Genomic DNA, 16150 nt, shown 5'->3' on the forward strand with positions numbered 1-16150 from the left:
AATCTCTAGTTCTTAGCAGCCTGTAATTTGGTTTCATTACATTTGGTTTAGAGAAGAAAGGCTCAAGTCCCAGTGCTGCCAATTGCTAAAAAGGAAGAAACAAAGCTAAGCTTTCCCAAAGATTTAAGGAATTCTCCTATAAGAGAAACATGTCCACTCTTTAAAGTGAGAGAGAGAGAAATAAAAATAGTGCTAATAAATCAGAGATTCATAAAATTTCATTAACGCAAAAATTTATTCTGAATAAATCATTTTATACAGTAATCACTGAAAAAAGCTGTTCATTACTTAGCTATGTACTTATCAAATCATCTAAACAAAATAAACATGGCAATACAAAAATTTAAGAAATTTACAAAAGCTATACAAAATAACTTATTTAAAAAGACTGATACAGTCTATAAAATTTCTAGAGAGCTGTACAATTACGTATCTACACAACTTTTTTTAGGGGATAAAAGAAAGGATGCTTTAAGGCTTCTTTGAGTGTAATCCTTTTAGCTGGATCATACTCCAACATTTTCTGAATGAGGTCAAACAGAAGCTCATGTTCAGCATCCTGAGAAAGCATAAATTCCTGAAAGGAAAAAGAAATACAATTAACAGCTTTTTTCTAACATGTATTTTAATTCTATTTCTCCACCATAAAAAGAAGGGAAACTCAAAGATCATTTAAGCAATGACCCAGGCTTACCTTCAGAGGTTTACAGCGCCTTGAAACATATCTGCCAGCAGAACTGTGTTCATCCCAGTCCAATCGATCATGATGGAAATATTTACGTTTCCTAAGAGTAAGTCAACATCCATCTATGTTTATAACATTAACTATGAAAATATAAATATCTAAACAAAAACACTGGTTTCAATCATTATGCTTTTAGAGATCAAAGAGTAATCCTTTTCTATAGATTTTAAGCTCTCTAAAATCCTAGAAATAAGGTATCTCAACAAGGTAATCAGTTAATTATGTGAAAAAGCATTAATTTGACTTCATTGTTTTAGTTCTAAGTGATACCAAGGACAGTACTTATTCTTAAATAAAACATACCTGGTTTTCTGTATCATGTGTTTTGGTAAAGGTCCAAGAATCCTTTCCATCATTGCTAAGTGCTCCTTACTATCATGAGTCTAAAATAAAGAAAACTTGTTAACTACCTTTATTTGCACATTGTGTTTTGTTCTCATCTAACAGAGCTGCTCCATTTCGAGTCCATATATATTAGAGAATATAAGCAAGGTGATCAATAAAAAACGCATATGTTTAGCAAGCTATAGCTGCTAAAACAAATTAAGGCTTACAGAACAAGATCACCAAAGAATTCCCCAAGTTTGTTTTTATACTTTAAAAATGCATGTCTTAAATAAAATGATAAATTATGAAGGAAATACAAATGTCCAACAGCATCAGAAGTACATTTTTCTGTATTACTTATCTACGATTACAGTCTATAATGAGGGAAAAGATACCTTAATGTGTGTACTCGAATTAAAGTGTTCACATAAACAGGCATTTTTCTTGTGCAAAGACACTGAAAAACATTGTCACTTACTGGAAATACTGTAAACCCAAGGTAGTATTCAATAAGAATACATCCTATACTCCAGACATCACATGGTTGGGACCATCCTAAGGCTGAAAATCAGAGAAAACTGTTAGGGGAAAAAATCCTCAATATTTCTTAAAAACATTTTTAAAAATGTGTAATTTCATTTTTGAGCTGGAAAAGATACTAAAAGAATCACTTAAACTAAGATTAAACCTAACAACATAGTAGTATGTAAAGGTTCTGGAGACATCTGGTTTTAAGTACCAACTCTTGAGACTAGCGATTTGGGGGGGGTTGGGGGGGAGGAATTTCTGATCCTCAATTTCCTAACCCGTAAAATGGGAGCCATCTATACCGTAAGAGGACTGGCTGGACAGACACTGAATGATGATGTTTTAAAACTCCACTATATATTTATTACAAATGTGCAAACTGAGTTCCAGAAAGGTTAAACCACCTTACTCAAAGTCCCAGAGCTGACTATTTGGAACAAATAAGAGATTAAAATCCTGAATGTTTTATTATACTAATTCCTTAAAGAGAATGTCCCACAAAAGACCTAGAACTGCAAGTAAATTTTAAAATCAGCTTCAATAAAGGTTCCTACAGAACAATTTATACTTACCTAAAATAACTTCAGGTGCTCTATAATGCCTTGTAGATACTAATGTACTATGATGTTCATCATCATATGTTGCACTTCCAAAGTCTACAACTTTAATATCTGGATTTATTAAGGTACGTTCATCACGTTTCTGAAAACCATAAATGATGGGTAAGAAAGCATATTTAAAAAGGCATAAAATATTTAAAACTATGAAGTTAAAAAAAACATTGAAGACTTACCATTTTGGGATTATATGTCTCTGTGTAGTCAGACTGCACAAATAAGATGTTTTCAGGCTTTAAGTCTGTGTGAGTCAACTTATTACTGTGCAAAACTAAGATTGAAACAGAAAAAGTTGCTGTAATCTAAAAATCAAAACCCAAAAGCCCTACAAAAATCTCTCTGATGCCTTTTCCATAAGTCCAAAGAAGTGATCAACATTTAGTGTGCTAGAAAATCAGTAGGAACTGAAATCCAATACCCTTCTGAAAAAAATTAGTCTACTTAACAGTTGTTTAAAATTCAAGAATTATCTTTCTTATGAAGCTGAGATTTACCATTCTTTAATTAACCCATGGTTCTGGGTTAATACTTTTAGAAATCATAAAGGCTAAATCATAGTTTTCTACATGACATACTATTTACTGAAAGTAAATTGACCAACAACTCATCAACTCTACATCTTTGTCATACCTACTCTTGAATCAGGCTTCCAAGTCCTACTATGTTAGATTCCATTTTTTCCCTTAAAAATCCAATATGGTCTGTCATTAAATTTGTCACAATAAACAAGTATCTGGAAGATATGCCAAAATACTTACAATTCACCGACTTGCATATCTGATATGCCATCTTCCTGATATGATCCAGTCGAAATGGCAGAAAACCATTTTCCTTAATAAAGTCGTAAGTACTAAGTCCTAGGAGTTCAAACACAATGCAAATGTGACCATGATGCTCAAACCACTCCAACATCTGGACGCAGCAGCTATAAACACATAAAAAATAACTTAGTACAGCTTCTTACAATTAAAATCTACCTGAGGCCATTTCCTAAATTATGTTTTAATACTTACAATGTACTGTTGGGATCTGTTGTATTTAAGTGTTCCAGAACTTGTATTTCTGAACGAGCAGCTTCACAATATCTATCCACATTTTTAACTATTTTTACTGCTACGTGTCTACCTCCCCTGTTGAAAGAGAATAAATCCAAGTTAAAAAAAAAAAAGATATTTGCATTTTTCTATCACTCTCTCCAAACTGTACTACTACTTAGATCCATATTTGTTTTCTTGAATTTATAGTCTAGAACTGTTTTGTCTGATTACATGTAAGTCTTCTCTTCTAACTGCAACTCAATGTAAGCAACTAGAACCTTTGGCCATAAGGTAGGATTGGTAATACAAATACATGTCGAATGACACACATTTCTTTAATCAGACCACCACTCAGGCCAATTAGGCAAACTGTTTTCGGTTTGAATTAAACTATGTATCAACAGCTCTAATTTAAGAATATTGGGATATTACCACCTCAATTTGCATTCCAACTAAGACTTAAATGTATACAAACAGTTTCTTTCTATAGTATCTGTTACTGGCAAGTAGTAGCTCATTTTCCTTTGGTCCTGGTTATCAGAAAAGCTGGAATGATGATGGGGGCACAGTAATAAGTGCTAGCTCTCAGAATCTTATCAACAGTAGGAAGCTTACCGTAACAAATCATTTAGAAAAGCTTTCCCACTCAGAAGGGGAAAAAAAAAAATTTAAGAGAATGAAAAAGGTAACAAAAAAATTTATGCTAAAGAAATTTTAATCAGGAGTTTGATGAGCATAATTAACATGTAACACCAACCTAGAAAAGTTCTCAGCTCTGACTGTGCTATCAAGAATGAATTATGGGCACTTTTTAATCTAAAAATATTGGTTCGTAACTACTCTAAAGACTGCTTCAACAGATATGGTGTGAGCAAAGATCTAAGAGTCCTAAAAGAAAACCAAGGCTGAGAACCACTGATCTTGAAGAAGGAAAAAAAAGATGGCCACAACTGTGCCCAGTGGGACAAAAGAATAATTTATGAAACAATAAAATCTGCTCTCAGCTTAAAATTGAAATTAGAGGCTGCACATACTACTAACTGCTACTGTTGAAAAATACATACAGCTAGTACCTTTGACTGGGAGTCTACTACAAAAAGATAAAGATATATCTATATAACTCATGGTCAGACTACATTCTAAAGCTGAGTAAGTATTCTATATGGTTGCCCACCCAAAGTGCAATCCCAGGATAGAAAACTTACGCTTTAAGATCAACGCACTCCACGACTTTTCCAAAAGCTCCTTCACCTAAAGTATCAACAATTTCATCTAAAAGAGAAAAATAAATCTCAGTCACAGCAAGAAATGAAAACATTTTACCTACCACAATAAATACTATAAATGCAGATAATTCTAGTTGATGCTACGAATTTCCTAGTCACTATTTTATTGGTCAACACTGTCAAAAAACATGTAACTATTTTTAGGTCTAATTTCATTCTTAAAAGCTAATTTTGTTAACTCGATTTATTAATTTGGAAGTTCTACGTAACAAACATTAAATTTCTAAAGAAAGCAAAAACACAATTCCCCCCACCACCAAAAGAAATGGAAAAAAACAAAGAAACAAACAAAAACAGAGAAAGAAAAAAAGATTTCCAAATCCCTGAAATCTTAATCTATATATATAGATTATGTTATCTGAAAAGTTAATAAGTGTTGAAAAATATTCTATACATCTTGCACTTAGTACGTCTCCACTCTGACAGATCAGGTGACCCTCCTCATCATCCTCTACACTCCTGGTTCTTTTCCTTCGGTGACTCTTCTGGAAACGTCAAGTGGGCGGCACCAAGATCATCCAGCCAATCAATATACCCGAGTGAATTCAGGGCAGAATACGAAATTCATTCAGCGGGGAGATATTCAGGCATTCAGATACACGCCAGGCCACAAACGGTTGGCAGGAGCAATTTCAAATTCAGTCCCCAGAAATTCACAGGGCACATAGTTTATGTTAACAGGAGAAAAACATGGCAAGGAACAGATTTTCAGATAAGATACTCAAAGTGGCAAGGCAACAAAACATAATACAATTGTTTTCTTAAAAAAAAATGCTTAGTTGTAGCATTCACTGAAACATATTTTAAGTTTCTAGTGTCCTAATTAAATGCTGCAAAACTGCAGGATGTAATATTTACTTGTCAAAGTAGACTGTGGCCAAATTAAGATTTCCTAACTCATCTAAGAAAACGAATATTAAAACAGTAAATAAAATTAAAACCCTAATTTTGGGAAGAAAAAAAAGATTTGGTATACAATAACACCATGGCATTTTAAATGTCATCTGAGCTGACCTTCAAATACATATTCCATAATGTTCTAATCTCTTAAGTGGTTTCCTTAGTGAAAAAAAGGATCAGAGAGCATGCTTTGCTATAACAAAAAGGAATACTTAATCCTTATATAAAAATAAAATGCCTATCTATTTTTGTGATCAGGTTTCAATTTATTAATTTATCAAAAACAAATCAAATTTCTTGAAGTACCATAAAAAAAAAAACCTATCGGACTATCTGCAATCATTGCTATAAACCTACATTAAATCCCCTCCACCATATCACTGGAATGACATTTAGTTTCCAACTAATAACAAAATCTATTATATAACTAAATAGCTATTATATTTCAGGAATTTTCTATCCAATTCACAAACAATCTCCTGCAAATTAAAATTGAGATGACTTCATCTTAATCAGAACTTTCTCAAATGATTAAACAAATTTGTTTTCCTGTTCCACATGGGAAATAAAATTTCCAAAATGTTTTTAAAAGAGCTCATACCCCATGTGAATGCTGATGTGAAGTACTGTGGTGAATCCTGTGTTTGCTTTTATAACTACTTCTTCCACTTCTACCAGAGGACTTGCTACTATGGTTCTGATATCTGCTTTCATGGTCCCTGTGGCGATGTCCAGGTTCACACTCTTGATTGTAGTCGTTTCTGTACTCATCAATGTAGCGTCGACTATAATAATCTTTCTCATTTGTGGATCTGCTTTCCAAATAATGGCTATAAAAATAACAAAATTTTTTCCATCCTTTATGGTAATATCAAATATCCTCAAATTCTCAGTAAATCTCTTAACACAGTACTCTTAAGATTCTATTTTGCCCCACAACAAACCCACACAATTTTACCAACATTACAAGCTATCCTTGGAAACATAAAAAAGGAATGGTAATCACAAGTACTTACTTTAAATACTAGTTTTAAGCATGAAAACGTATCCCCCCAGTTTTATCCAGATATAAGGGACATACAACATTGTAGTACTTTATACATATAAAATACCCTCCTTACCTGTCAGATGTTTTAGAGTGATTGTATTTGCAGCGTTTGTTCTCCCGGGCACTGCTATGTGATCTCTTCTTTCTTTTATGACTGCTACTGCTCCTCCACTTTGCACAGTCCCAGTCTTTTTCATCCCAATCAGGACAATAAGTTCTCTTTGAGTGTCTCATCTACATAAAAGACAAGTTGTTCCCACTTATACAGCATCTCACATGTCAACATTGAGCAGTTTAATAAAACTCTTCTTTGCAAATTCACTCTAGTAACATTTTCTTTTAAATCGAAGCTCAAGTCACTGTTACCCAATCTGAAATCGATAAACTCAAGATTGTGGTGTCTAAAAATGTGGAGTCTGAACATTTTTCATAGGCATTCTGTATTATCCTTGTCACGCTAGCATTTATTGAAGAGTATAGGAAAAGAAAAAACAAAGGGGGAAGGGAATCCCAATTTACCAATTTTGGTAAAATCATACCCCTTTCCTGACAGCAAAAATTTACTATGGGTCCACATATATAATTCTCTCCATCTAAACGATTATCAGTAGAAACTGGCCTTCAATTCACTTCAACCACAAAAGTTCTCAACAGAACCGTCATTAAGATTTCTGTTAAGAAGGCAAATCAATCAAATTAACAATACCTTTTATTATACACAAAAGTCAACAACGGCATTAGAAAACAAAACTACAAAATGTCTTTTGATTGAGTACTCCCCAGCACATAGTATGCACATAACAAAACCTAGCTCATTCTAAAAACCACCTTACAATTTGGGGGAGGGGGAGCCAACTTCTTTCTAATAATGTTTGAAACAAAAATCTCTACCTTGAAAATGACATTCCATACAAATGACTTTTCATCAACCATCATTCTTACCAGTACTACTAACTGCCCGGACTTCACCACGTCTTTGCAATCAAATCTCAATCAAAACGTTCCAATTGTTCCCCGGAGCCCGGGGGCGCAGACCCTCAAAGCGCTCCTTCAAATACTACGTTATTTCTCTTTCCTCGGGTTCCTCGACCTAGACACCACTGAGGGGGAAAAACATTCGCGATTCTCACTTCACTCTTTTAAGATTCAACCAGAGGTTAAGTGACACCGCCTTACACGAAGTCAATGTCTTTGTCTCTATTTGCTACCAACGCAATTCTCCCCTGCGCCGCAACGCGTGACTTACGCACATTCCAGAACCGAAGTAAACACCACCCCCAACCAGAAGCCTCGCCGCCCCGCCCGGCCGCCATCTTACAGCCCGGCCGAAGCGGCGGCCGCAGACAAGATGGCGCCCGAGCGCAGCCGTCCCACCCCCCGAGGGAGGCAGACGTTCCGGGTGCGCTCTTCCCCGGGCACATACTGTCACTGCCCTCCGCCAGCGTCTGGGGCGTCGAGGTTCAAATGGAAACTTGCGCCGACAGGCTCGGTAGAGCTGGGGAGACAAGGGGCCGCCTTTACGCAGCCTCGGGTGTCGGGGAAGGGTAAAAAGAGTGCAGAGAAATCCGGGCGGCCAAACATGGAAGGCGGGCATCACCAGGCGCTCTCGAGGCACAGAAAAAGGGCCCTGACACCTTGCCCACTTTTTCTTGCGGCTTACCGTCCTGGCCAGAGAGTCCAAGCCGAAGGAGATAAAGCTTGCAACGCGACCACGGAGAAGGGTCAGCTGCCTGCGTCGGGTTCCGACAACAAAATGGAGCTGACAGCTGCCGCGTCAGGACTCTTCTCGAAAACACTGGTGACGTTGCGAGCGCGTCTCCGCCTCCGGGCGGGGCGGCGCGTGCACGAGGGCTGGGGGTGAGGTGGCCTGCGGTGGCCTGCGGTGGCCGTCGAGTGCGCGTGCGCCGGGCCGCGAGCCCCCGCCGCCAAGGGTAAATAGAGGGTGTCTGTCGATGGCGCCTGTCTTGGCCAGAGTCTCCGTTCCGATTGTGAGAAAACACTGCAAGGACTGGGGTGAAGAGTCTCGTCCATGTTAATAAAAAATAGTATTTGTGAACGCTGGAAATAAGGAAAAGTAAGGGCAGCACGGTACAAAAATAGCCAGATTGAAACCACTAAATCAGTGCTTAAAAAAATGACACCGCTTGTATCAATTAGCCCCAATTTAGTAATTGTCTTGATTTCGGCTTTTGCTCGATTTTTCAGTCTGTAGTGGCTGAGACCCACGCACACGGAAATTGCAATGGAAAGATTTTTCCCAAGGTTTTAAAAGTGGAAGAACTGAGTGGGCAAGAGCCTCGTGACAGGAAGTGGGGACACTTAAGAATTAAGCAACATTTCGGCCTTAGGGAGGCCTCTGCAGTTAATATTAAGGCCAAGTGAGCTTAAAAGAAGAAAATGAAAGGCCGTGAAGAAAAGACTAGAGTATCAAGAAATCTGTACTACAAAAATCAACTGCAATTTGATAGACAAAGTGCCGGTTCTGACCTCCGCACACCGTCCTCCATTTTTCACTTGAAAAATATTTTCACTCATTCCAAAGTTAGTGGAAAACAAAATTATCAGACGTGTTATGATAAGGATGTTTACTGGTTATAATTGCACAGGAGAGCAACTTAGATAGCCAGCCTTATACAGATGCACAATTATTGTAGGGTAAAGTGATGAATGAATACACATTCCCAAAATTCCTATGGTGGTTTGCATCTTTCTTAATGGATTTGAAAGTGCTTTAAAACCCTTAATACTTATATCTTTATCTCGGAGCCAGGATACATTGGTAAATATTTCACAGAGGGAACAATTAACTTGTGAAATTTATACCTGTTCAGTTACTACTGTATATTTAGCAGCACATTTAAATGTTAGGTAAACCCAGGGAATCCATCTTTGGAGGATAATAGCTAATCATAGTGGGCTAGTCATTGTGCAAGCACCGTATTTATGTTCTCATTAATCCTAACAATAGTCTACAAGATGGGCTTCAACTATATTGTTACAGGTAAAAGCTGAGTGAATGACTTTGTGCGAAGAGCAATTTAGTATATTTTAAATTCTTTAGAACTCATCAGCAAAATTACAGGGTGAAAGACATTGAAAAAAATCTTATACATACTACCAATTGCTTTCCAAAATGGTTAAATTTAGCAAAGCTGAAATCCAGTCAGTTGGGAACCTGAGATATACCATTTATGAAATTAACTGTGTTCTTTAGTGCACACAACCCGCCACTACCTCTGTGACTATTTGTAAGTAGGGCCTTTACAGAGGTTAATTAAGGTTAAATGAGGTCATTAAGGGCCCTAATCCAAAGACTGCTTGCTGTTCGTGTTTGAAAGAGATGAGGACACAAGCACAGAGAGGGAAAAGACCACAGATGATTATCTACAAGACAGGCTTCAGCATAAACAACCCTGGCCACACCTTATCTCCCAACTTCTAGTCTCTATAACTGAAAAAAAAATTTTAAGCCACCCAGTCTTTGGTGGCAGCACAAACAAATATAGAGCATAACATCAAAAAATGTTATTTCAGTGGAAACTGAACTTGTAATTCAATTTTCTAATGTGAAGTTAAACATTTCCTTTTTTCGAGGCTTGACCATTCATACCTCATTTTTGAATGTACAGTTCTTTTGCGCTTCTAATTACAAAAAAGTTTATTTTCATGTAGTTAAACTTGTTCCATTTTCACCTTTGTCATGCTTGTAAACAGAAATTCCTTCTTCAGAGGAATTCATTGAACTGTATTGTTTTTCCTGTTTGTTTTTTTTAAAAACAACATATCCATCCAGAATTTTGGTAGATCATGTGAGGTAAAATTCTTTTGCTATTTTTCTCCATGTCATTTACCAGTTACCTGGGTAACTAATGATTTTAGATACTTCTTTAATTAAACTCATATGTATATACCACTGTTTACACTCTTGTTCTAACATTCTAGCCTTATCCCTCACACTATCAGTTTTAAAACTTGCAGCTTTATAAAGATTGGGGCTAATTTATTTTTCATTGTGATTTATTTTTAATTTCCATTAATTATTTTTCTAGATTTACTTTAGAAGTATTATATTGAATTTCCATCACTACCACTACCACCACCATTGGTACAAATGAAATTAAAAAGAATGGTCAGTTTTCTTTTCAATTTGCTAGTGAAACAATAATTAACCTATGCACTTTGCTAAACTGGTTAAAAGTTGAGTCCTATGTATAATAATTTATTTACATGTCTGTTAGCTGCTTAGACTGTGCAGTGTCCTATGTACCTTTGTATCCAAGCCTGGAAGCTCAATAAGTTAATTACTAACAGAACTCAAGTATTTTGATGATAGTACAATTCTAGAGTGGAAAAGGGTGTATCAGACATGGTTTGATTGTGCTATTCCTTAAGCTCATCCAGCTCCCTTTGAAACCATGATTATTTGGCAATTTGATAGTTTAGATCAAGGGTTGGAAAATTTTTGCTTAAAGGGCCAGATAATATTTTAGGTTTATAAGCCATTTGGTTTCTGTCACAACCAATCAATATTGCTGCTGTAGCATAAAGAAGCCAGAGACAATAAATAAATGGGAATGGCTGAGATACAAGAAGAAATTATTTACAAAAACAGTTCGCAACCCCAAGGGTTGTATTTTACCAATCTCTGGTCTAGAGGGGAAACCATATTGCTCTCTTTTTAGAGAGAATTTGGGTTGATTAGCACTATTCTAGTCTTCTTAGTTTACACTCACTGCCAATTAATATATGGAACAGAACATCAACAACTGCTAATGTGATTAGTGTGAACCAGTCAACTCAGTGTGAGTGGACAGAAATCAACATTCTGGATCTTGATCCTCATGGTGTCTTACGACAGGCCCAAGGTAGGCAGCTAGTATACCTCCCTATCTATGAGATCCTATGGCTTTAACTGAGCTGACTTTATAAGAATGAGCTCTAAGAACCAAAAAGTGACCATATTGGCATCAGTTTAAAAAAATGGCAGAGCTTAGAATAAAAATTGAGGGAATGCCAGTCAGTGCAAAAACATCCTGGCAATCGATAGAAGCCTCGTAAGAGTAATGACAAAAAATTCAATGACATGTTTGGAGAGAAAAGATACCAGGTATAAGAAGTGGCAAAACAAACTCTAGCCAAAAAGAGGCTTTAATATTAGAAACCTAAATGATTAAATTAAAAGGTTGCAACAAAATGTGATGACATTAGTATAACTGGCACCTCAATTTAGGTGCCAGTTATACTACAAGCAAACTCCTAAACTGTAGAATCAAAACATTTAGATCAGCCATCTACAAAAGTGATACAAACCAGAAAACGTTTGTTTTCGGAACACCCAAAATCTAATCAAGGTGATCTAGGCAGTGAGTGGAATATGGTTCTTGAAGAAATCAATGGTAGAGTCTGATGGCCTGATTAGGTAAAAGCTCTCTCTAGTGGAGATAAACGTTATGAGACTAGCTTCCATTTACTTACTATACAACACTTGTTACACACCAGAAGCTTTACACACATTATTTCTTTTAATCCTCACAAAATAGATAAGAAAACTAAAGCTTGGAAATGTTAACTTGCCTAAAGTTACTAGTAGAGGACAGTGCTGTGGTTCAAACAGACCAGGACTCTACAACTGGTGTTCTAACCAACTAATTGCATTTTTCAAATGGATCATCTGTAAAAATCTATCCTGCAGTATTTTAAAAGATACACTTTACATCCTGAGAAAAAAGAATGAGGCTGGAGGCATCACTTTGCCTGACTTCAAATTATACTACAAACTGACAATCAAAACGGCACGGTATTGGCATACAAATAGACACACGGACCAGTGGAACAGAATTGAGAGTCCAGAAGTAAACTCACATTTATATAGGCAAATAATTTTCAACAAAAAAAACCCCAAAAACATACAGTGGAGAAAGGAAACTCTCATATAAATGGTACTGGGAAAACTGGAAAGCCACCTGCAAAAGAATGAAACTAGACTATTGTCTATCACCACACACCAAAATTAACTCAAAATAGATTATGGACCTGAATGTAAGACCTGAAACAATAAAATGCATAGAAGAAAACATAGGAACTAAACTCAAGGACCTTGGACTTAAAGAGGATTTTATAAATTTGACCTCAAAGGCAAGGGAACTAAAAGCAAAAATAAATGAATGGGACTACATCAAATTAAAAAGCTTCTGCTTAGCAAAAGAAACCGTCAACAAGGTAAAGAGACAACCATCCGAATGGGAAAATATATTAGCAAGCAAAGCCTCCGATAAGGGCCTAATATCCCAAATATACAAACAACTCATACAATTCAATAACAACAAAAAAACAATCAAAAACTGGGCAGAGGACCTGAACAGACACTTCTCCCTAGAGGATATGGCCAAGAAACACATGAAAAGATGCTCAACATTACTAGCTATTAGGGAAAAGCAAATCAAAACCACAGTGAGATACCATCTCATACCTGTTAGAATCACTATAATCAACAGGACAAGTAATAACAAGTGTTGGAGAGAACATGGAGAAAAAGGGACCCTCATACATGCTGGTAGGATTGCAAATTGGTACGGCCACTGTGAGAAACAGTATGGCGGTTCCTCAAAAAACTAAGAATTGATCTACCATATGATCCAGCAATCCCTCTGCTGAGTATTTACCCCAAAGACTTGAAAATTCCTATCCGAAAAGATATTTGCACACCAATATTCATAGCAGCATTATTCACGGTGGCCAGGACATGGAAGCAACCAAAGTGTCCTACAATAGAAGATTAGATGAAGAAGCTGTGGTACATATATACAATGGAATATTACTCAGCTATAAGAAGAGATGAAATGCTGCCATTTGCAACAACATGGATGGACCTCGAGATAATCATGCTAAGCAAAATAAGCCAGACAGAAAAAGTTGAAAACCACATGATATCACTTATATGTGGAATATAAACCTAAAAACAAATGAACAAGACAAACAGACTCATGGACATGGACAATAGACTAGTGGTTACCAGAGGGTAGAGAGGAGGGGGAGTGTGGAGGTAGAAGGGGTAAAAAGGGTCAAATATGTGGTGACAGAAAGAAATCTAACAATGGAAGATGAACTGTTAAAATGTACACCTGAAACTTACTGGATTTTGTTAACCAATGTCACCCTAAAAAAATTAATTAATAATAAAAAAGAAGATACGCTTTAAAAAACATTCCAGGGGCAAATCAGTTGGGAAATTCAGTGTTTATTGTACCCTAGGACTTCTCTGAGCCTTTATTATAAATCTAAAGACTAGAGAAAATAGCAAATGGATTGGCTGGTCTTTCTAGGCCATCTCTTTGTCCTTTCTCTTTCTAACTGCACAAAGTGAATAGTTAATGGAAAATAATAATTCCACGATGTGGACTATGGTAGACATATATAATTAGAATGCTCGAAATTGCCTGATTTAAGGCTCAGCATTTATTATTTTATTTTTTAAGCGAGGCAACTCTTGGTTGACCTCACAGATTGCAAGGACCTTGTCAGCTTACAATCCCTTATTTTTAAATTTTTTTTACGACTACAGCACCTGGTCTTCCTAAGTGGTCTCCCATCCAAGTACTAACCAGGGCCAACCCTCCTTAGCTTCTGAGATAAGATGGGATCGGGTTTGTTCAGCATAGCATGGCCGTAGAAGAGGGTCGGCATTTAAAAATAAATGTTTATATGTAACAACAACAACAACAAAAAGGACCTAAAAAAAATACATTGGCTAATAGTTATAACTATTAGTTTTAAGTAAATAACTAATAGTTTAAAGAATATGCTCTAAGGATGGAGTAAAAGCTGTTTGGATCCCCTTGGTACCACCAACTCATTTATCTTAGCTGTAAACAAGCAGGATGATGCAATTTCTGACATAATTAAAACTGGTTAAACCACAATAGGTGTGTCCCTTAAATTTTGCCAAGTATTTTTCCACATCAATTATAGCTACTGAGCAAACGGGTTGGCATGAATAGTTATGTCCTTAATGTGTACATCATTAAGAGGTCGATATGTCTTCTCATTTACTGGTAACTTCTCCAATTCGTCTAGAGTCTCCAGACCATCTATCACTCTGAAAGGGAAACGGTATAATTTATAAAAATTTCTCAGATTGAAACACAATATCCAAATACCTATAGCAATTACAGTATCTTTAAGAGAAAAGGACCATTCTCATAGTTCTTTGAATTTCCTAGTTGAAAGTACAATATTGATCTGATTTTCTACCATAGATATGGGCCAAAGTTCAGAAACAAAAATTCATTTTTATATTTTTACACAACAATAGCAATGTGTAGGAATATTCTACCACAGTATCTAAACATTGTATTCTGCCACATTTATACAGCATAGCTACAAATGGAGCTAATATTACCAGTCATAAGATTTTCTTCACTATAGGAAATACCCAGAGAAAGTAAATAAGAATGACACTATTATTATCAATACTACCCTACACTGGAGGACCTTAAGTGAATGGCCACTTAGCACTTTATTGTTTAAATATGGTGTTTTTAATTTTTGCTTCTGGACAACAAAAAGCAATAATAATAAAAATAGAAAAAAGAGTTGAACAGTTAAGCCTAATTCCTTACACCATGCTCACTTCATGTTTCCACTAAAAAAAAATGTTGAGAGCTATCCTTTACATATATTCTGGAAAGTTAGTCTAAAACAAGTTGCTAAGTAAAGGTAGATTTTTAGATTATACCTCCTAGTCCAACTCAAAAACAGTTTCTAAGATTTATAGTAAGTACTTTTTTAAAAATAATGTTAGCTGATAGTTTTAGTAAAGAATATACTCTATGGATGGAGTAAAAGCTGTTTGGACCCCCTTGGTACCACCAACTCATACATCTTAGCTGTAAACAAGCAGGATGATGCAATCTCTGACATAATTAAAACTGGTTAAACCACAATAGGTGTGTCCCTCAAATTTTGCCAAGTATTTTTCCACGTTTATTATAGCTACTGAGCAAATTTTACGTTTTATTTTGCAATTCAACTAAAATGCTACTATAATCAAAACCTTTTGATTTTATTCTCAAACGTATGACAATTAAGGCCTTTAAACTGTAAATGTTGAAGACTTTCCCACCTCTGGGTCTGTAAGAGAAAGAGAGGATATAGAAAACAGATCTCGGGCAAAAAAAAAAGGCATGCAGAACTGAGGCAAGTTAATTTTAGTCAAGTATCTGGAACACAGCCCCTTTGAGAACTAGTGGAAATCTATGTATCATCTTCCCAGAAAAACAGAATTTCAAGAAGTTAATGGACCTAAGGTTAAGAATTTAAAAACTCTAGTTTTGTCACAAACCCAGTAAAACAAGTCCTGGTAATTACTGATAAAAATTCTGAATGGTGGGTTAAGGGAGAAAATAAAAGCAAGGGAATCTGGATCATCCACATACATACAAAGAATACTAGAGGCTGTAATATTTCACTAATTTCATGAATTATTAATTAAATTAGATATGTATATGGAATGAAAAAGCAAGTTGTAATTTTCTATTTTTAATTAGCCTAATTTGATATCCAAACTATTAAATAAAACAAACTGTAGAACCATGCATTAGTTTATTAAGCATAGTAAATATTTGTAGAATACAAATTATAATGAATGTTCTAGCAGAGACTGC

General features: G+C 35.9%; 1 protein-coding gene and 1 pseudogene across 3 annotated transcripts; both read right to left on the reverse strand.

Moving 5' to 3' along the window:
- Window positions 1-216: 216 nt before the first annotated feature.
- On the reverse strand, window positions 217-8284 carry CLK1 (CDC like kinase 1). 3 transcript variants are annotated; one of them, XM_039844370.1, is made up of 13 exons: window positions 8149-8284; window positions 6562-6722; window positions 6042-6270; window positions 4935-5025; window positions 4460-4526; window positions 3231-3347; window positions 2976-3142; window positions 2394-2488; window positions 2173-2302; window positions 1551-1633; window positions 1049-1128; window positions 695-785; window positions 217-577 (listed from the first exon to the last, which is right to left on the reverse strand). In XM_039844370.1, exons 2-13 carry the CDS (start codon window positions 6720-6722, stop codon window positions 434-436), a joined length of 1455 nt encoding a protein of 484 aa, XP_039700304.1. In that variant the 5' UTR covers window positions 8149-8284; the 3' UTR covers window positions 217-433. The 3 variants fall into 3 exon arrangements, with proteins under 3 accessions (XP_039700304.1, XP_039700306.1, XP_039700307.1); XM_039844372.1 differs by lacking the exon at window positions 8149-8284 and adding an exon at window positions 7431-7621; XM_039844373.1 differs by lacking the exon at window positions 4935-5025 and having other exon boundaries at window positions 8149-8243.
- Window positions 8285-14040: 5756 nt separating this feature from the next.
- Window positions 14041-14159, reverse strand: LOC120587868 (uncharacterized; annotated as a pseudogene).
- Window positions 14160-16150: the final 1991 nt, after the last annotated feature.

The sequence above is a fragment of the Pteropus medius genome, unplaced genomic scaffold (assembly GCF_902729225.1).
Source record: "Pteropus medius unplaced genomic scaffold, Ma_sr-lr_union100, whole genome shotgun sequence".
NCBI classification, from domain to species: domain Eukaryota; kingdom Metazoa; phylum Chordata; class Mammalia; order Chiroptera; family Pteropodidae; genus Pteropus; species Pteropus medius.

What these genes read in the sequence shown, in the direction of transcription:
- CLK1 (XM_039844370.1), bottom strand. Translation starts at nt 6,722, where the DNA reads ATGAGACACTCAAAGAGAACTTATTGTCCTGATTGGGATGAAAAAGAC. An exon ending in ACAGATCCCAACAGTACATT is followed by an intron (nt 3,143 to 3,230) that starts GTAAGTATTAAA and finishes ATGTGTTTATAG; the next exon opens with CTGCTGCGTCCAGATGTTGG. An exon ending in AGCACCTGAAGTTATTTTAG is followed by an intron (nt 1,634 to 2,172) that starts GTAAGTATAAAT and finishes TCTGATTTTCAG; the next exon opens with CCTTAGGATGGTCCCAACCA.